The sequence below is a fragment of the Patagioenas fasciata genome, chromosome 15 (genome assembly GCF_037038585.1).
Source record: "Patagioenas fasciata isolate bPatFas1 chromosome 15, bPatFas1.hap1, whole genome shotgun sequence".
Lineage (NCBI taxonomy): Eukaryota > Metazoa > Chordata > Aves > Columbiformes > Columbidae > Patagioenas > Patagioenas fasciata.
The window spans coordinates 9,182,325-9,202,565 of NC_092534.1; the positions used below are offsets into that span (position 1 = coordinate 9,182,325).

Genomic DNA, 20,241 nt, shown 5'->3' on the forward strand with positions numbered 1-20,241 from the left:
AGTGGTTTTATATGCTGGACGTTGCAGTGATGTTGTACCTTGTTTTTTTTTCCCAACCCATATTCATTGCACACTTTTCAACCAACGATCCCTGCCCTCACCAGGGTCTGGTCTCTCATACCTGCTTATGCTTGGAAACAGGTACTTCTGTCAGTAGTGAAATGGTTCATGTATAAATGAGACTTAAGCCCCAGATGATCAGCTTTCCCATGGGAAACTGCAAGCAGAGGCAAAGGTGTATGTCATTTTTCCCGTGACAATGTCATGTTTATTTCACACAGGCTTGTAGGGGCACCCAGATCTGAAAACCTCACCATGAGCTGTCTCCTTTGACCTTCCCGGGTGGCAGAGTTGTTATAGGACAGAGCAGTGCTCCTGGTCCCCAGGATAGGCCCCTTTGGGCTGCCCCGATACCCTCAGAGTGCTCAAACCACAGGCACTGCCATGACCTGGGCCCCAGGATGGGCAAGCAGCCTGGGAAGTCTCTGTTCTCTGGCCATGCACAGTGAGGGGAAAGACCCAAACCTGCTGTGGATGCACTGGGCCTGCTGGAAGGCTGGTGGTGAGTGGGAGGCTCGGGGCTGGAGGGAATGGACCCCCAAGGCCTGGTGAGCCTCATGTGAGTCTCAAGCCACTGCTGTGATGGAACAGTGGTAGGATGCCTTGGGCAAAGCACACCTAATGAATCAGGCTGTTTGTCCCTCTCTGCATGCCCTGGGAAGACCACATTTCAGTTCCAGGGGACACCTGGGGTGACCTGCACTCCAGAAGAAATGAAGTGTGGGGACTGGCTCTGAAAACAGTATGGGAAGAGAGATCAGTCTGCCAGGAGACTGGCAGCCCAGCAAAGGAGGCAGGTGAGGTGCCCTTTGAAGAGTAAATGGCACAGAAAGAAGACAAACATTACAATTATGGAATCACCATGAAGACGACCTGGTGGCTAAAACAGGATCCTCTTACTGCACTGGGCAGTAGCCTGCTGGGACCAGCCAAAGGAAGAGTCCTGCCTTCTGGCAACAAACCTCTTCCTTCTCCACTGAAGAGATTAAAGAAAGACTCAGGGAAGGTGGTAAATGGGGTCTCTTCCCTGCCTGCCTGGCAAGGTGGCAGGAGCCCGCCTGGGAACGTGAACCTCCATCTCTCTGGACCTCTCCTCCCTACCTGGGTGTGGAGGCAGCGAAGGGGCTGGCGCTACCTGGTGCCACCACGTTCTCTTTCCTCCGGCGGGGCTGTGGGCTGTGCCCATCCTGCTGCGGGTCTGGCAGGTGGCACAGCCTTGGGATGCCTGACCCTTGCATGGCCATGCCTGATGCTTGCATGGCTGTGCCTTCCTGTACCCAGATCCGGTCCCCCTTGCCTTATCCCCACTGCAGCTGAGCGGGAAGGCAGGGAGGCGACACGTGTCACTTCTGCCCAGGTGGACTGGGGACTGAATTGCAGTCCGGTTCATTCCCTGCAGTGAGTCGGGTTTTGCTGAGCCCGGGTCCCAACCGCTTGGACCCACACTCCGCCCAGTTCCCCGACGATCGGTGCGGTCGCGGCGGGGTGGCCCAGCAGAGGGCAAGCGAGGGCCGCGCAGCGCCCACCACGCCGGGCGGGGAGTGCCGGGGGGCTGGGAGGGCGAGCTGCGAGGGATGCCGACCCCTCTGCAGGTCAAAAGCAAAGGCCAGGCGAGTGTTCTGCAGGACTGGTCCGGCTGTGAGTGTGTGTTGTAGACAGGATGTGAGATTCTGGTTGCAGAGAGGGTGTGAGAGTTGGGGTTGTTCACCCTGGAGAGAAGGCTCCGGGGAAAACTTACTGCAGCCTTTCACTATGTAAAGGGGGATTATAAGGAGGAAGGAATGAGACTTTTTACCAAGGCCTGTAGTGACAGGACAAGGAGCAGTGGTTTTAAACTGGCAGAGGGTAGGTTCAGATTAGACATAAGGAAGAAATTCTTTACTATGAGGGTGATGAAACACTGGCACAGATTGCCCAGAGAGTTTGCAGATGCCCCATCCCTGGAAACATTCAGGGTCGGCAGCAGGGTTGGACTAAATGATCTTTAAAGGTCCCTTCCAACCAAAATCATTCTGTGATTCTGTATCTGCCCCAGCTGACTCAGTATCAGAGCCACAGCTTTTGCTCCCACAGCTCATGGATGTCTGCGCCTTTCAGCAATCCTTCATTAAATGAGAAGCGTGGCTGGCACCAGACATCATGCCTTCACGTGGCATAGAGGAGCAGGAACATATAGAACAGGCGCTTACAGGGGACAGAACTTCCTGCAGACATCAGGGTGACAGAAACCACAAAGTATATTTGCCCTCGCCTCCTCCTGGCCCTTGCAAATCTGCTCAGGAATTAGTGCAATGCAGTGAGCACTGGACACCTCATTCATGGTAATGTTGGCATGCCGAGGGACACCCAGCAGGGTCTCAGAAATCCAGTTCTTACAACAGTGAGTGTCCCATCCCTGCGGATGTCTTCAGCAACCCCTGTTTGCCAAACCCAGATTCACGTTTTTCTCCTGGGCTCTCCATCCTGTAGAGAGGGAATGTGCAGGGAACAGCGGAAATGGGGAACCAGGAAACAGTTTCTGCCCTTCTCAGCTGGGCTTTCACTGATGTGAGGCCTGTGAACACCAGTCCCAGGACTTGCCCTCGTGGTGGCCAGCACCTCTAACATCACGTTTGGGTCCCAGGACAGGGCAGTCTGACAAGTGTGAAACCAGAAGCACTGAGGTTGTGGTGACACAGCCCCCTAGCTTAGCACCACCCTGGAACAGCGAGGCCAGGCCAGCTTGGCATCATGGCTCATGTTCATGGTAGCTCTTGTGCTTTCTGGTGAGGAAAACACCTTCAGATCCATCCGTAGGACAACTCCTGCTTTGTATCACCTCAGTATCTTTGAGCCATAGCTCCTTTTGCCCCGTTGCCTTGGTCATCCCAGCCCATGCACAAAGTCCTGCACTTTCCTGACAGTCACTGGCCTCATTCTGCCCTGCACTTCCATCTGGCCCATGCAAGGCAAATGCTGGCCTTGCACTTGCTTCTCCCCCAGGATCTGCATCTGGGCTGCTGGGGCTTTGTAGCTTGTGGCTTGGCCTCCTGACTCTCCAAATGTACCAGTGCCCCTGAGAGACAGTGGGCTGCAGGACACCCACAGCATCAGACTTGGAGATCCTCAAGGTTCCCCTGTCCATGGCCTGGGTCTCCTCTGCCTTGTCACCTGGTGGCTTTGCCCTTGTTTATCCACATCCCTGCTGTTGGAGTAGGAGGAAAATGCATTTTGTGCAACAAGGCTGAGAGCAGCAAACAGCATTTCCCCTGGGACTCTTGGCCAGCTGGGGTCTCCTCCTCCACCAAGCATCTGCCAGCCGGCTGAGGAGAGGCTTCTCCTGCAACCTGCTGCTCTGTAGCAACAGGATGTGGGTAACCAGGGGTCCTCTGGGAGCGGGTCAATGCGGGGTGGGGGCTTTGAGTAGAGCAGGTGAGCACTGTACTAGTACCTTTGCCCTTCTCCCCACCTCTGGTACCCTCCTCGGTCCTCACACCCGTTGTAAGGGCATCTACAGGAAGGACATTTCCCAGGCCAAGCTGGAAGATATGGGGGTTGCAGTGCTGTGAACACAACCCCGGTGAGTGAGGGGATCCAGGTCCAGGTTTTCTGCTCTCCTCCACTGCTTCACACAAATGCTGATTAAATTAGTTTCACCTTTTTCCAGCCTTGCTCACAGGTAGCCTGGGGATGGTGACTGGGAGAAAGACCTTCCTGGGGAAGCCCGCAGGCAGCCGTGAAGATGCCCCCTCTTCTCTCCTCTCCTGACCAAAAATCAGGGGCCAAAGCCAGCCCTGGTGCACGGGAAAAGCCCTCGCATCACTGAATGGAGCAGAGACTCCATCCTCCTCCATAAGAGGAGGCTGCTCCCCGCCTCGTAAATCCCTCATTTCTTCTGCTTTGGGAAGCAGGGGGAGGATGACTGGCTGCCTTTCCTGCGGCACCGGCTGAGCCCTTGGCGTGCTGGGCTGCCTGTGTTGCTGCTCTGGAGCCACCAGCACGCCCCTGGTGATGGACCAACTGCGGGTAAAACAAATTCCCTGGTCGCGGCGGCAGGTGGGAACCAGCGGCCATCGGGACCCCGCGACGGTGCCCCGACGGGGAGGGCTGTCCGCCGGTGGGGCGGCCCCTTCCTCCTCTCCCGGCCCGCTCCGCTCACGGCCCCTTCCCGCTCGGCTCCCGGCGGGGCGGCCGCGGCGGCGGGAGGGCGGAGGCAGGGCTGGCAGCGCGGCGGCGGGCGGCGCACACACGCACACACACCTCCCTGCATGTGATTAAATGGCTCGAAATCTGCTTCTGATTTCCTCGGGGAGGTGACTTTTCCCTTCTTTTCAACCCGGGATTTATTGGAGCCTTTTTACTCCGCTTCCAGGCAGCGGTCGGGGCTCAGTTTCTCCACTTCTTGCTTTTCTTTTTTCTTTTTTTTTCTTTTTTTTTTGTTTTAATTTTGTTTTGTTTTTCTCTTTCCTCTTTTTTTCTCTCTTCCCTGCCGCCTCTCTCCCTCCCGCAGCCGGAGCAGCCGCGGGCGGTGCGGCGGAGCGGGCGGGAGCGCGGCCGGCTGCGGGCACAGCGCTGGGGACCCGCCCGCACCACCGGGAGCAGCACTCCCGCTTTGCATTATTTCACCTTATTTTGCTTTCTCTTTCCCTCCGACCTTGCGTGGTAATTTGTTATTATTGTGTTTTGGTGTGGGATTTTTCTTTTTTCTTCCCCTCGTTTTTTTTTTTCTTTTTTCTTTTTTCTTTTTTTTTTTCTTTTTTTCTTTTTTTTTTTTTTCTTTTTTTTTGTTGCGATCAACCAAGGGAAGCGGGAGCTGCCCCCACGCCCCGCCGCTCGCCCTGCTGCTGCGGCGGCCCCGGCTCCTCTCGCCGCCTCGACCCCGGACCTGCTGCCCGGACCGACCCCGCTACCTGCCTGGCCGCGGTAAGCTGTTCCTCCAACTTCCCGGCGCTGCCGACCCCGGCTGAGCAGCTCCCCGTTCTCCTCCCCACCGCTCCCTCCCTCATTGCCTTTTATTCCTCTCTCTCTTTCCCCCCTCCCATGCTCCCTTTATTTCCCTTTCCATCCTTTCACCACCGAAAACGGGACCTCCTCGCGGCGGGGCCGGGGTGCCGCCCGCCCACAGCCGGGCACGGCCGAGCCCCGCTCCCGGCCCCGGGCAGCTCCGACCGCCGCTACTCCGCGCTTTGTCCCGGCCCGGCCCGGCTCGCTGCCACCGCCGCGGCAGAGCCGGCGCGGGGGAGACACGGGGGTGCTCGCCGCTGTACGAAGCCTCGCGGTTGTTGCAGATCCCCGCGTTGCCGCAACGCTGCCGGGGGGACAGGAGGCTCCCGAGGCGCTGCGACCCGGCCGTACCGCGGGAGCCCTGCCAGGCTGCTGCCTGTGGTGCCAGCTCCGGCTGACCAGCCACGGGGCACACACGTGTTCTCCCCTGCCCGCAGCTCTGCCGGAGGCCTTGATCCGCCGGGAAGGTCCCCGCCAGCACAAAGCCACGGGGCACCTTTGCAGAGTGGCTTTGCCTTTACCACCGACCCAGGCTTGGGATCATCACTGGTCTCTTCCCAGCACAGCTGCTTTGGAGAGACATCTCTGTATGGTGGCTCGGAGAGTAGATTCCCTCTGGAAACAGCTCCTATGTGACATGCTCGGCTGTGTTGCAGTCCTGGGACCAGGCTGGGTGAGACCCCTCAGCACTCCCAGCACCTTGGCCCAAACCATGGCCAGCGTGAGGGCCGGCAGTTCTGAGCAGGGCACGTGAGTGGTTGGTGGCGCAGGGAGAAGGGAAACTGGGCTGCATTTGGTGGGTTTGCTTTTGCTTTTCTGTCTTGAAGCTGCTGAACCCTCATTTCTTCAAAACGCTGTCCCTCCCCCAGCTTCCTCAGCACACTGGAGAGTGGGTGGATGGAAATACCTTTCTTGGGATAAGGAGTAACTGGCGCGATGGGGGACATGGAGCTTGGCAGTCTGCTGCCTTTGCCTGGCTCTCGCCAAGCCGGGTGGGTGAGGAAGGCCCCGTGGGCAGGAGCTCCTCCAGCAGCACTGTGGTCCTGCTGGCTTGCTGCTCAGGCGGGCAGTGCTTGTGCATGGATTCACTTCTCTAGGGTGAGCTCATCCTGTGAATGTACAGGATGTAAGCCAGGCTGAGCATCCCTGCCTCTCTCCATGCTGTTTGTGTTGGACCTGTAGTTGGGCTGAGATGATACTGAGCATAGACCTGGACATGCAAACCACGGACAGCTGGAAATAACACAGATCCTTCTCCCCAGCCAAGTTCACTGTTTCCTGCTCTCAAAGCCAGGAGAGGCTGGAGCTTCCTGTAACCTGTCCAGCAGAGATGTGGCTTGAGCCGCACAGAAAACATCCTCCAAGCCATTTGGATGAATGGAGGGCACCTTTTCTTTTTCTTTTCTTTTTCTTTTTTTTTTCTTTTTTTTTTTTTTTCTGCAATATTCCATTTATAAAACAGAGGGAGCTGCTGTGCTTTTCTCACCACCTGGTTGGAGTGAGCTGTTGAGTGGACAGGCAGTCCGCAGTCCAAGCGCAGGGTGGGCTGTGGGGGTCCCAACATCCCTTCCTCCTCTGTCTGCTGGTGGGAGGAGGAAGGCGAGTCGGGTCCCTGCAGAGAAGAGGGCAGGTGTAATGCCGGTTTGGGCAGGAGCCCAGGTGAGTCTACAGCCTGCAGAAGAAAAAAGCCAAGCTTAGGGATGCAGCTGAGCACATTATGGCCTGAAGCAAGAAGTCCACCAGAAATGCAAGCTGCTTAGGGATATTCCTGCTGCTCTCTGGGCACCAGAACATGATGTTTTCAGCCTGGGCTGCTGGAACAGATATCCCACTTTGGGTGATAGCTGGTGGAGATGAGAGTCTTGAACAGCGTTTCCCAGCCCTGAAGGAGGTGAGCATCGGTGCAGACCTTGGGCCACATGCTGAGATGGCTTAGTTGTCCTTCAGCTGGGAAGCAGCCTGCAGTGCCAAGGGTGTACACGGCACCTCTGTCTCCTGTTCTCCCACCCTGTTAGTCAGGCCCTACTCCATAAGGAAGCAATTATTTTGTGCCCCCACGAGCCCCTCCCTGAGCCTGCGCAGGACACTTGCACTCAGTATGGAAACACGACAGATTTTCCATATTCCGCTTTGCCCCGTGATGTTTAAAAACGTACGTGACGGCCTCTTCCAAATGCTGCAGACTTGGCTGGCACTCAAGCAATAATAGGCTGTGTGACACCAGGGGCATGAAATATTGTACCAATAGCTGGAGAGGGAGGGGAAAAAAATGAGATGTCAAAGTGCAGCATGTTTCCGGCCCTGTTATTGTGAACCATCCTCTACCCGATGTGAGAGATCTTTCAAAGGCGGCCAAATGTTGTCATCTCTGAATACCATTTTAAATATTCATCCAGACTATTTTCAACATCTGTGCCCGGCATGTTGTGAAAAGGCAACAGGGGACGTTATGGAAACCAGATCACTTTATTCCCATATGGAGTGGAAAGGGGTCGAAGCTATGAGGACTTCTGGGCCAGGACTACGCGAGTCCCGTGCATGGGCTGGGAGTGGCGGAGGAAAACCTTCTGCACCCTGAGGGATGGTCCCGGGAGTGCACGACAGAGCCAAGCAGCACGGCCGGAATGTGTGAAGGGGTTTAGGGAGCTGGGGTGGGATGAGAGTTGGGTAAAACAACAAGTCAAGTAGTAGTAGAGGTTAATAAATAGGATAGTATCGAGGCAGCTTTCTACTCCTGCAAAGCCAGAGGCCTCCTTGAGCTGCCATTGTGTTGGGAGCACAGGAGATCTCCAGCTTGTGCTGGCCGGGGAATGCAACAGAGTGTTACAGAACAACAGACTCAGCTCCACAGCACGTGGCTGATACTGCGCTTAAATCTCCACTCCTGGGAGCGGGACCACCTCTACTCAGGGCTGCTGGGGAGCAGAACGGGCATGGGGAACCCAGCAGGACACCTGTGCTGGACGTTGATCCCTCCTTCCCCTGGGCAGCATGGCTTACATGTTAGTGAAATGGGTGAGCAGGGGTGCATCCAAGCATCCAGCCTTTGACAGCTCCGTGCACATGCTTGAGTAGCCTTTGGCCTGTTGGCTTTATGGTGGATGTCTTTTTTTTTTCTTGATTGTTTTCGATAACCTAGGAAATCTGGGCTCTGTTTCTGCCTTTTGTAACATCAGCCTGCAACTAATTCAAGCCAGGCCAGATTCTGACCACAGGTATGCCAGTGTAAATTTGAATGGAGTCACTTACGTCTTGGTTTGGCCCGATCTGAATGGAGCTACTTCTGGCTGATGCCAAAGGGGCTGAGGTCAGAATCTGGCCCATCCTTTCCTGCATGCAGTGTAATTTGTATGCGTCTCCTGGCACCGCTGGGGTATCGTATGGCTTGTGTAATGCTGGCTCCAGCCTGCCAGAGTGCATTGCAATATCTATCACCGGCAGTGCCTACTGCAGGAAGATGCTGCCTTGTAATTGCCTGAATGAGCTGCACAGACTTCGGGGAGTGGGGAGTGAAAGCCTGAGGGGCAGCACAGAGCGCTCAGCTCTGTGGATGTGGGTCCGTACATGCTTGGAGGCTTCAGATATTTAAATACTAGAAGAGAGAAGGGAGCTCGTAAAGAAAAGTGAAGCATCTCCTCGGTGCCATTAGCTGTCCCAAGTGGGCACCGTTCGCTCCATTAGCAGCTGTGAAGGCGATTAGCGCTCTCGCTGCACCCTCCAGCCTCTCCCTGCCGCACACACTCCCTCCTGCTGGAAAGCTGAGCCTCGTCCCAGCGCCTTGGCTGTGTGGGGTTCTTCTTTTCATTTTAAATACTTCTTGGTTGCGGTGTTTTGGTTTTGGGGTTTTGTTGTGTTTGTTTGTTTTGTCCTAGCAACACATGGAATGATTTATCCATAGCTGGAGCACAGTTTGGTCCTGATGCACTCTGCTTGTGGGGTAGGGGGATGAAGCATCCCCCAGCTGGCATCGGTGCAGTGGGCGAGGGACGGGTGCCTGTGGAGGGGAGTGGGGTGGCAGGGACCTGGAGATGCCAGCAGCTCCCCACAAGAGGTCCTGTCCGTGGGGCTGGGCAGATCTGCAGTGAGTTGCTCCTGCAGCACGTGTGGCAGGGGAGCACAAATGCCATCGCTAGAAAGGGCCCGTAGTGAAGTGGGAACGTGCAAGCTCTGGGAGCAGATGCGTCCTGGTTAAAAGATGCACTCTGGTCATTTGTACCCAGTTACAGCTTCTCCAAGCACATCATTCCTCTTCTACTTTGGGTTCCATCCTGTCCCCCTCAGTGTCCTCCTGCTCAGAGGGCACCTCAGCTGGTGACAGGCTTTACTGGGGATGACACAGCTCAGGGATGAGCAGTCCTTGTGGACTGGCCCTATCTGAGCACTTCAGATCTAGTTGCTGGATGCCCTTGAGTGCTTGGTCCTTAGGTCCTTGCCTGAGGTTTTCTGCCCTCTGCTCCACAGCTGTGCCGTGCCTTGAGGAGCCATCTGGTACCCCATGCAAGTGGGTGGCTCCATCCCTGGCATCCAGGACTTTGTCCCCGTGCACAGGGTGATGCAGCATCTCGTGGGGACCAGGCATCCCCATCCCAGCTGGTTCAAAGTAAGGCTATGTGCTTTCCTCACGGGATGTGAGCATCCTTTGCACCGTGCTGCCCTGGCCTGGAGGAGAAACCCAGCTCACTGCACCGTGCCAGCAGCATCAGAGAGGACCAAGGGCAGTGGCACAGGTCCCTGGCAGGAGGGAAGCACCATTTCCCTGCCCTCGGGGCTTTCCCCTTCCCTACACAGGCGGTTGCTGGCTGCTTGGCTTTAGCCATTGTCTGCCCTCTAAACCCACATTTTTCAGCAGCTGGGCTGCAGCGGACAGCAGAGCACTGCTCAGGCCACTCATCCCTTCTCCTTACACTTCAATTAGAGAAGGCTGCTTCTGCGATTCTGGGATCAAATCTGGCTAATAACCCGCTTCCCTCCCCACCCCGTGTTGTTCCACTTAATCCTGTAATTACCTCTGCAAAGCTGCAGCTGCCCCGGTCTGCCGGGTGGTGACCCTGGACCTGCTGTAGGCACCAGCAGCTGTATTTGGGGAAGTTTGCTCTCTTTGCCCTGGCTCACCCGCTGCACCTGCCTTATGCATTCAGTTTTGGGGACCAAACACCATCCGGTGGCTTGGCATCAGGATCCTCAGAGCTCTGGGCATGCATATGCAGCCGGCATCACTCTTGGCAGCACTGCAATCCCAGGAAGGCGATGGGAAGGGGAACACACAGCGGACTGGAGCATCGCCTTGACAAGCCTCCTATGAGGCAGGGAAACACCACCCATCGCCTTGGGAAGCACGTTGCTGTAGGGAGAAGGGGTGTGGAGGCGTTGGATGCAGTAGCTAGTTTGTTTTTTTTTTTCAAGCACTTCTGAAGCGCTATGGCGGCGTGACTTCCTTCCAAACCGCACGGCTGTTAGCATTCCCCGAGCGGAGGAGTGAGGAAATCGCCCACCTCAAAAATGCAGCCACTTCTGGGGAGGAGCTGGGAGGGGCAGCTGCTTCCTCGGGAAGGGTGAGCCCCGCTGCCACAGTCCCCCAGCCCCGTAGGTGCTGCTGGTGGCCGGGACCTGGCAGCCACCTGAGAACCTTGCTGGGGACACCTTTGAGATGCTGCCTCTGAGACACACACCCCATCGCTTATGTCTCTCCTCGTACTGGGTCCCGGTGGGTGCTGGGCTGGATTTGGTGCTGAGGGGCTTGTGCCATCGCTCCCTGCTTAGTCAGCAGTGTCTCCATTTGATGTGAACTGGGAGCAGCGAAGATGGGAAGTGGGGACAGATGGGGGCCAGGGAGAGAAATACCCACCCCCGGGCCTCTCTGGCAGCTTGCCGGCAGTCCTGGGGTCACGCTGAATATGCATAAAAGGGAGCAGATTGCAGCTTGCCCTCCTCTCCGATGTGGAGGTGAGGCCCGCGGAGACCACCGGCCCCGGCTCTCTTTCAGCGGGAGAATGGGGTGAGCCGAGCGCGGAGCGTGCGTGCCTGTGTGTGGTCTGGCAGATGATAATGATTTCCATTCATGCCCTGCCTCGGCAGCACTGATGTGCCGCTGGGCGAGCGTTGGCTTCCCAGTGGCTGCTCCCCGGCAGGAGCAGAACCCCCAAAAGCTGGATACCAGATCTCTGGGACTCGTGCCTTGGTATGGCTGGCAGGAGGGACAGTTTCCTATTGTTGTAGGGAGGATGCGCAGGAGATGCTCATGCCTCCCATGTGCCCCAAAAGCAGCAATAACCCTGGCCTGAGTCCTAGACCTGCTACCCCAGCAATGCTCATAACACGTTCACCTCTGGGCTCTCCTCTCGCCACCACTGGATGCTGGTGCTGTCGCTCTCCCCTGGGCAAGGATTTCTCAACACCTTCCTATCTTGCCATACAGGGAGTTAAAATGTCTTTGTAGATGTCACACTTGTGCATAGCCCTACTGATGTCCCCTTGCTGCCATGTGGCAGAAGGGGAGATGGTGGGTGGAGGAGACTCCTCCTTGGCAGGGTTTAGCCGTGTTTGAAACACCCTGAGTCACCCAGGGATGGATGGATGCAGCTGCTGAGGCATCCCCAGGGGTTTCTCCTCTCTCCTCCCAGCGCAGAGGTCTTCCCACGGAGTTGTCCCCATGCTACCTGCTGCTGTGGGGCTGGTGTGATGGGAGGTGGTGGTGGCTGCAACCAGCTGGGTCCTCTTCTGTGGGGTGTGCGATGGGGTGGGAGTAATGGAGTAACTGGTAGCATCGTAAGGCGGAAGGGGCTGTGCTGGATATCCACAGAGACATGCATGGCCAGGTCTTGCCAGGCGTTGCAGGGGCGTCTGTCAGCATTGCACAGCTGCAGAGCTGGTGTGAGGACAGGAGCAGGGCTCTGCCCGTGGGCTGGCAGGGGCTCCGGCTTGCTGCCTGCTGCTCAAGCAGCGGGCAAGTGCTGGGGATGGTCCCATCAAAATTATGTCGGAGGAGTTAACCCAGTGCTGTCTTCACTCAGCAGTTTCTGGGCAGGCAGATGCTGGAGAGCTTGCAGCGGCTGCAGCTTTGCCTCCTGCCCATTAGGCAGCTGACTGGTCTGGGCTGAAGCTCTCAATAGAACCCTGTGGGCTGCCTGCAGCGGGGATGCTCTGCGAAGGCTGGTGCTTGCGGCATGGTGCTTGCTCCCTCTGCTGCAGTGGCTGCTCCATCCCTGCTGCAGCTCCCCTCTCTGCTCCCACAGCCCTCATCTGGGTGCCACATTCCTCAAAAAGAGGGTTTCTGGTGCTCTGGGTGCTCCAGGAACAGCATCCCCTGTCTTGGTGACTGTCAGCTGCCCAGCCACCAAGCCATGCGCTGACACGTTCCCCAAAGGCTCTGCAGTGCTGCCGGATAGTTGGAGATGCGCTGCTGGAGCAATGCAGAGACCGCCAAGGAAGCCAATGATTTTTCAGCAGTGAGCATCTCCTTTTCCATCAGCAGAGGATTAAGCAGTGAGGAAACAGCACAGAGGTGGCAAGGCCAGGATTTGTCATGGGGAGATGTGCAGGGATGGGCTGAGAACCCTGTCCCTGCTGTCCCTTTGGTGGGCACAGGCTCTGGTGCTGGCTGCCCAGCTGAGCGTGGCTGGGAAGGGAGGAGCTTCCCCCCATTAACAGTTTGGCAGCCCAGAGAGGGGCAGCTTTCTTCCACAGCCACAGCTCCTTGTTTGTTTATTTATTTATTTATTTATTTTCAAAAGAGGGGGAAAAAATAAAAATAACAAAAATCACAGATCATTTGAAATGGGCTTTCCCTGCCAGCCTCCTTTGGCTGGAGTGGGCAGCCTGACAGGCAGGAGCAGTGTTGAGGGCTGTAGATGGGCAGCATCTGCCACGCTGGGTCATGCCGCTGGCGTTGGGCTCTGTTCCCAAGAGTGAACTGCAAAACCCAAGTCATTCTGTAAGGATTTAATAGTGGGAGAGGGTGTGATGTGGGGATCCCCCTGCCTGCCTTGGCTGTGGCACAGGCTAGTAGAGGCCAGAAAATCTGCCTTGGTGGCTGGGGTGGGCAGCACTCAGCATGGTTGCTCCAGCCAAGCATGTGGGGTGGCAGGGGGGATGCCATCCACCCAACTGGGCAGCTCAGGGGTCCACCACCAGCTGCAGCTCCTGGGGCCATTCTGCAGTGAATGTGTGAGCTGTGGGTGTTGGCATGATGCTCAGAATGAGGCATGGCTGATCTGCATCTCGCAGGATGCTCCTGCTGCAACCAGAGCCTGTGGGAGAGGATGTGAACTCTGGTCCCTCTTGCACCCTGCAAGCCAGCAGTGTAGGATATGGCCCACATTCCCTGGCAGCCACCTAGCATCCTCTGGCCATGTGCTGTGGCTGCTGGGAGAGGAGCCCAGCTGAGCCCTGCATTTGGTCCTTGCTTTTCCCTCCATAACAGACAGGCCAAACCCAGAGCTAAGTTTCTTGGGGGTGAGGCCAGAATAACTGCCATTTGCCAGTGGGGATGTTTGGGCAGCATAGTTGGTGGGATTTGGAGGGGATCCAGCCTCCAGCTCAGCAAAGCAACTGTGCCCATGGCCAGTGGGATGCTGCTGGGGCTGTGGCATAGCAGTGCCGGACCCAGGAGCTTCAGGGCCTCATCCTAGTGAGCTCCTGCCTATTGCAAAATGTCCCCATGAGGTATTTTTGCTGCTGCTCCTTTCTCCTGCACTGGTGGGAGCTGTTTTAGACTGCGTTTGGATAACTTGGGGACTGCAGCTACTGTCACAGCTGAAAGGTCTCCCCAGCTCTTCCCCGCCCCCTCTGCTCAGCAGCTGTGCAGTGACAGGGGTGTCCAAGCTGTTTGTGACAGCAGGGGCCACTGACAGGCGTCAACACTCCTGTTGCCCCCGAGACAGCTCATAAGAGGCCAAGGAAGGTCTGGACCCTGATTTCAACCTCCTCCTTCCAAAGCTCAGCTCCTTCTGCCATTTCCCACAATGTTTCACTCCTGCTGACAAGTGGCAAGGGATTGCTATGGCTACGGCACTGCAAAGTAGTTGCCTCCCTGTCCCACTCCCAGGACGCTGCATCAGTAGATATGGGGTGGGAAGGTGTGTATGGGTTAAGGGCCAGATACAGGTGTGTTGCCCATCTCTTACCAGCCCCCTAGCACGGGCAGTGTCGTGGCTGTGTTGTTTCCAGCAGGGCTGCCAGTACCATTTGCTCTCTTTGCTCTCACCCCAGAGAGGAGCTGCTTCCCTCGCCCTGGGAGAATGGAGGTCCTGCAGCTCCTGCGTCTGCTCCTCACCACCGCCATGCTGGGCCTCTCCCAGACAGTGAACCCCTTCGCAGCCCAGCAGACCCCTCCGGACCCTTGTTATGATGAGAATGGTGCTCCTCGCCGCTGCATCCCTGAATTCGTCAATGCTGCCTTTGGGAAGGAGGTTCAAGCCTCCAGCACGTGCGGGAAGCCCCCAACACGACACTGCAATGCCTCGGACCCCCGCCGAGCCCACCCACCTGCCTACCTGACCGACCTCAACACCGCCTCCAACATGACGTGTTGGCGCTCAGAGACCCTTCACCACTCGCCCCAGAACGTCACCCTCACCCTGTCCCTTGGCAAGAAGTTCGAGGTGGTCTATGTCAGCCTCCAGTTCTGCTCACCCCGGCCTGAGTCCACCGCCATCCTCAAGTCCATGGACTATGGCAAGACATGGGTGCCCTACCAGTACTACTCCTCCCAGTGCCGCAAAATCTATGGCAAGCCCAGCAAAGCCACTGTCACCAAGCAGAATGAGCAGGAGGCCCTCTGCACCGATGGCCTCACTGACCTCTACCCCCTCACTGGTGGGCTCATTGCCTTCAGCACCCTTGATGGGCGACCTTCTGCCCAGGACTTCGACAGCAGCCCCGTGCTCCAGGACTGGGTGACAGCCACTGACATCCGTGTGGTTTTCAGCCGCCCGCATCTCTTTCGTGACCTGGGCGGTCGGGATGCTGGTGAGGAGGAGGGGGGCACTGGCTCGACCCCCTACTACTATGCAGTGGGGGAGCTGCAGGTTGGTGGACGCTGCAAGTGCAATGGGCACGCTGCACGCTGCGTGAAGGACAAGGAGCAGAAGCTGGTGTGTGACTGTAAGCACAACACTGAGGGTCCCGAGTGTGACCGCTGCAAGCCCTTCCACTATGACCGGCCCTGGCAGCGGGCCAGCGCCCGGGAGGCCAACGAGTGTTTGGGTAAGTGATTTTTCTTTTTCCTGGGGCTGAAACACCCAAACGGGTCATTGTGGGAGGGAGTGATGGTTGCTGAGCCAAAGCAATAGAGCGTGTTTGTCCAGAGATACTGGGAGCATCCCCCTCACTGGAGGGTTGGGAGAGGCTCCAGCATCTGCCCTGTCTCTGCTGCAGGTGCCTCTCTGGAGGTGCGGTGGTTTGGCCATGAGCCAAAGCACCAAAAGCCTCCAAAAATCACTGGTGCCTTCCATCTCATCAGCAACTTCGCTGTGGGATGCGGGATGCCCAGCTGGAGGTGTTTCCCTTGGGCAGCAAACCAGATGTCCCTGGGCTGGGAGTGGGAATCATGGCGGTTCCCTGCGATATGTGTTTTGGAGGAGGGATCAGGCGGCAAAATCTGGCAGAGATTAAGGAAATACTCGAGATACCCTGATTCAACATTTTATCATTCACATTCAGTCTGGCATGGTGCTTTGTGTGGTGGTTTTAACTTGTCTGTCCTTGCAAAGGTTTCCATGGGTTAAAAATCTTGTCATTGAAACAATGCATTTCCAAAACATCAAACTGGCATTGCTTGGCTGTCCCACCCATGAATCTCTGCAGGATTTGGTGGAGGTTTTTGCCTTTTCTCCTGATTTGGGAAGGGGTTGGGGATGCCAGAGCCCTGTGAAGGTCTGGGAGAGGGAGGAACAGATTAATCAGTCATTGAACTGCTCAGTGGATGTGCCAGAGGTCAGAGGGACTTGTTGGTATTTGTGATCGATGTCTTGTTGAGATCCCAGCTATCAGCTTAAATATGTATATGCTACAGTGGATTTCTTCTAAGAATGGCTAAAAAGGCAGCAGATTCAAAGGAATTGCTAGAGCCGATGCTTTAAACCACTTCACACCCTGTGGGAATGTGTCAGCCCTTGCGTTTTCCTGCTTGTCTCAGAAAGATGAGTTTTGGAGCATCCTGCACCCTGCCCATGGCTGCTGCCGGCTCTGGCTGGTAGGTCACGCCATGGAAACCCCCTGGGACAAAAGGAGGACCCCGACCTGATGGCTGACACCCCTGTGGCGCCCCACACTGCATCTGCCTCGCCACTGAATCCTCTGGTAAAGCAGAGGTGGCTCTGCTGACACAAAAGGGGTGAATCCAGAGGAGGCTCATTTTTGGGGAGCATCCACAGATCTGTTGTCTGTCTGTACATCTTGTCCATTGCAGGGTGAGGATCCCACTCTTCAGGACCGTGCTCCTGAGCATCCCTGCCCCCAGCCGCATCACCCCTTTTGGCAGACAGGCCTGAAAAGATAAATGAGAGAGAGGAGGCGGGAGCACGGCGCGGTCCCTTCAAGATCCCCCTGACAAGCCCCCAGCACAAAGACCCTTCACCGAGCTGCATGTGAAAGTAGTTTTTCCTGTTGATTCGCTCCCCTTCTTTCTCCCTTTCCCCTCTTGGGCTTTGTGCCCTCTCTGAAGGGACCTGAAAGAGCTTCTCCATCACCCGCCTCCAAAGGGCTTAGCGGCTGAAAGCTGGATAAGCTCCTCGAGCCTTCCCTTCTGTGCTTTTTAACAATGACATCTCCCCAGCCAGCAGGAACAGACGCAGCAATTAGCACCAATTAAAAGGAGAGGCCGCCCGGGAAGTTCCCTTTGCTCAGCCTGGGGACTGTGGGGTTTCGTTCTCTGTCCTGTGGCCGGGCATTTGTGATGCTGGCTTGTGGTGGTAGATGGTTGTGTTTGGCCAGGGAGGAGTGAGGAGGAAGAGGGTGGATGGATGCAGGAGCTTGGCAGCCCAGTGCCAGCTGAGGGGCAGGGTTGGGAGGCTGCAGCATCCCAAAAGTGGATCCAGATGGAGCCATTGGGACTGGTGCAGCTCCAGGTCATGTTGGGATGTCACCTCTTGGCTCTGTGCTCCCCTGCCCCCTGCATGGGGTTTTGTCCTCCCGCAATACATGGAAGTCTCTACCTGCTCCAACGTGGGGACAAATTGATGTTCTGCACCGTGTCACGGTGCTGGGACATCCATCCACGTAACTCGAGCTGAGATCAAACTTTTCTTATTTCACAAGAACTTCTGTGTTCGGCTGGTGTGGGGAGAGGCAGAGGTGAGACAGCTGAGTGATGCCTGAGCATCAGCATGGGGTGTGACCCCACCATGGCTGCTGTGGGGTGGCTGTGGCACTTGTGGGGACATCACTGTGCTGTGGCGTTATGAAGGTCAGTGTGACTTGGGCAAGCAGGCAGGTTTGGGAATGTTGCAGCCAGGCCGGTGATGGTGGATTTGCCATACTGCTGGCTTGGCAAGAGGGCACAGTGCCAGCCCTGTGCCATGGGGTGCATGGGCCCATGCCTGATGGTTAGAGCACAGTGCCATTGGTCCATGGGCACTGAAGGCTCTCCCAATACCCCAAAAGTAACTTGCCCTGCCAATATGGGGATACCCTATGTACCCTCAAGTGTGCCCTGCCTGAAACAGGGGAAAGAGAAGGGCAGGAAAGAGAGAGATGTGTCCCCATCCATTTGGCACTCCAGCTTTTAGCCCAGGTCAGGCTCAGTGGTGGATAATCCTGGCAGAGTGGCCGGCAGGAGCAGGATTGCCAAAATCCTGAGCCCTCCCAGGTGATGGATCATTTTTATTCTTGCAGACTCACGTCACCTCCTTCCCACCACTGCTGCCGGTTCCTGCCTGCACACGTGGAGCTGCTCAGGGCAGTCCAGTCACCCCCTCAGCAGGCTGTCCCCAAAACACCCGGCCTAGGAAGGGGGGGGAAGCGGATTAGCACAAAGCAGCCACTGGAAGTAATTGATGCACTCGCTGGTAATGCGGGAGCTCTTGTTCCCTTTGTGACTGCCACGGCGGGAGCGCTCCCTGGAGCACCGGGATAATGCACGGGGCTCACTTTGATCCAGGGGGCTCGGCAGGGAAGGGGCTGCTCTCTCCTGGGAAGACCTCGCTGGCTACTGCTCCCTCTGCTTTAGACTGCAGAGCTGCAGCCATCGATCCAGGATGCCAGTGCCCAAAAACAGTGATCCCTGGAGTGGTGATGGGATCTAGAGGATCCCATACGCTTCACCTGTGTCCTCTTCCCTTCCTGTACGTGTGTGCTTTCTTTTCTCAGTGTTTCCCGTGCAAAAATTCTCTCCAAAATCCCCCAGTGAGCTGTCCTGGGTTGTTTTACCCCCTGGGGCAGGATCTGTGCTGCTGATGGACTGCTGGCAGTTGCATCTGCCTCTCCTTCCCTTGCTACATCCCCCCAGCGGCATGTTCCTTGCCTCGTCCCCAGCAGATGTTCTGGAAACCAGGGGGTTCTCAGCAGCACCGGCCATGGTTCTTCCCCAGAGAAGGCAGAGTAGTTTGCGGTAGGTCATGGCTTTCAGAGGTGGGCAAGCAGGATGCATCCCTCTGCCTGGGCACCTGCTCCCCATGAGGTACAGTGTCCCAGCAGATCTGGGGTGGAAGGGGGAGGCAGCCACTGTGGTGAAGAGGATTAACCTTGTGTGACTCTCCTGCGTCCTGCTCCTCACAGAATGGGGCTGGAGTGGCTCAGCCTTCTCCCTTGCACCCCTGTTCTCAGTTTGCAGCCCCTTGGGGAGGTCTCAGCTTCTGCTTCCCCTCCTGCCCCTTGGCAGTGGAGGTGCGAGCTCCAGCCCCTTCAAACACCTTCCCCATGATGGAGGTGCTGTGTGGGTGGGAGGGAAGGGGCTTTTCTGGTCTCAGTTTCCAGCCCTGGGGCGGAGGTGTAGCCCCCTCCTGCCTTGCCGTGTCCCAGCCGGGCGCTCCTCCAGCCAAAGCAGGGGCGTAGCTTGAATCGGCTGTGGGTTGGCAGCAGCGGCTGGTCTAGGGTTTCGCTGAGCCGGCTGCCTTTGCTAATTATTCCCAGGGAACTTGTAGGGGTGGTGAGTCTCCCTCCTACCCTCCAGGCTCCATCGCCTGCCACACATGTGCCGTGCTGCACAATGCTGCCTGTCCCATGCCAGGGTCCCTGCCCCAAGCCCCCTCGTGCCGTCACCCCAGGATCCTCCATCTGCAGCAGCCCAGAGGGGGCTGGGGGGGGCCAAGGCCTGGGCAAGGGTTCAAACACCGTGAAAAAGGGGGCAGAATGTTGCTCCATTGCAAGGTGTCAATGCTTAATTAGTCTATTATTGCAAATTATTAGATCTTGTGATTGTTTAATTGATCATATGATTGTTTAATTGGGCATACTGTACATGGGCGGAAGCGAGCTACCACGTAATTAGCCCCAAACTGTGCAATTAAATTCTTATTAATACCCCAAACAGCAGGGAACATTCAAGCCTTTAATTAGTGATTAACAGGAGACAGACAGAGCTTGCAACTGAGTCAGTGCTGAGGAACAGTGCAAGTATTTAGCTGGGTAAGAGGGGGGACCCGTCTGCCCCGATTAGTGCCGGGTGGCTGTGCCAGGGGGGTGAGGGGACAGTCACATGTGCTGGTGTGACCCTGTCCCCAAGCAGGGGACAGCCACCATCCCAGCATGGCCAAACCCAGCCAGGTCCCCATGTCAGCTGGACAGGATCCTGCCAAAATCTTGGCTTGTCTCCTGCTGAGCCACAGGCAGTTTGCTGACACCAGCCCAGGCTGTGCAGCAAGTGGAGGTTTTTCCCCAAAAGCCAGCTTCTGGGAGGATCTGCAGCATGTTCCCAGGGGCCCCATCCCTGGAGACATTCAGGTCCAGGCTGGACAGGGCTCTGAGCAACCTGATCTAGTTGAAGATGTCCCTGCTCATTGCAGGGGGTTGGACTAGATCGCCTTTGAAGGTCCCTTCCAACTCAAACTATTCTATGATTCTATGATTCTATGGTTCTATGATTCTATGATTCTATGATTCTATGAATGTGGCCCCAGGGCTGATGGGGACGTGCCAGCCAGGAGGACCCGCAGCCCACAGCAGGGTTGGTGATGTCACGAAGGGCCCTGGCCAGTTACTCTCTCACCAATTAAACTGGAGACAGAGAGGGACCTGTGCCGAGGGCAGCGAATCATTTACCTG

At 56.5% G+C, this 20,241-nt stretch overlaps 1 protein-coding gene across 2 annotated transcripts in view; it reads left to right on the forward strand.

Moving 5' to 3' along the window:
* Positions 1-4,836: 4,836 nt before the first annotated feature.
* Positions 4,837-20,241, forward strand: part of NTN3 (netrin 3) — a 31,859-nt gene continuing 16,454 nt past the window's right edge. The window contains exons 1-2 of one of the 2 annotated variants that reach the window (XM_065850770.2): positions 4,837-4,962; positions 14,251-15,246. In XM_065850770.2, coding sequence (XP_065706842.2) covers positions 14,280-15,246 — 967 coding nt within the window. In that variant the 5' untranslated portion in view covers positions 4,837-4,962; positions 14,251-14,279. Of the gene's footprint in view, positions 4,963-5,446; positions 5,717-14,250; positions 15,247-20,241 lie in introns of those variants that run through there. The other variant, XM_071815159.1, reaches the window with a different exon arrangement.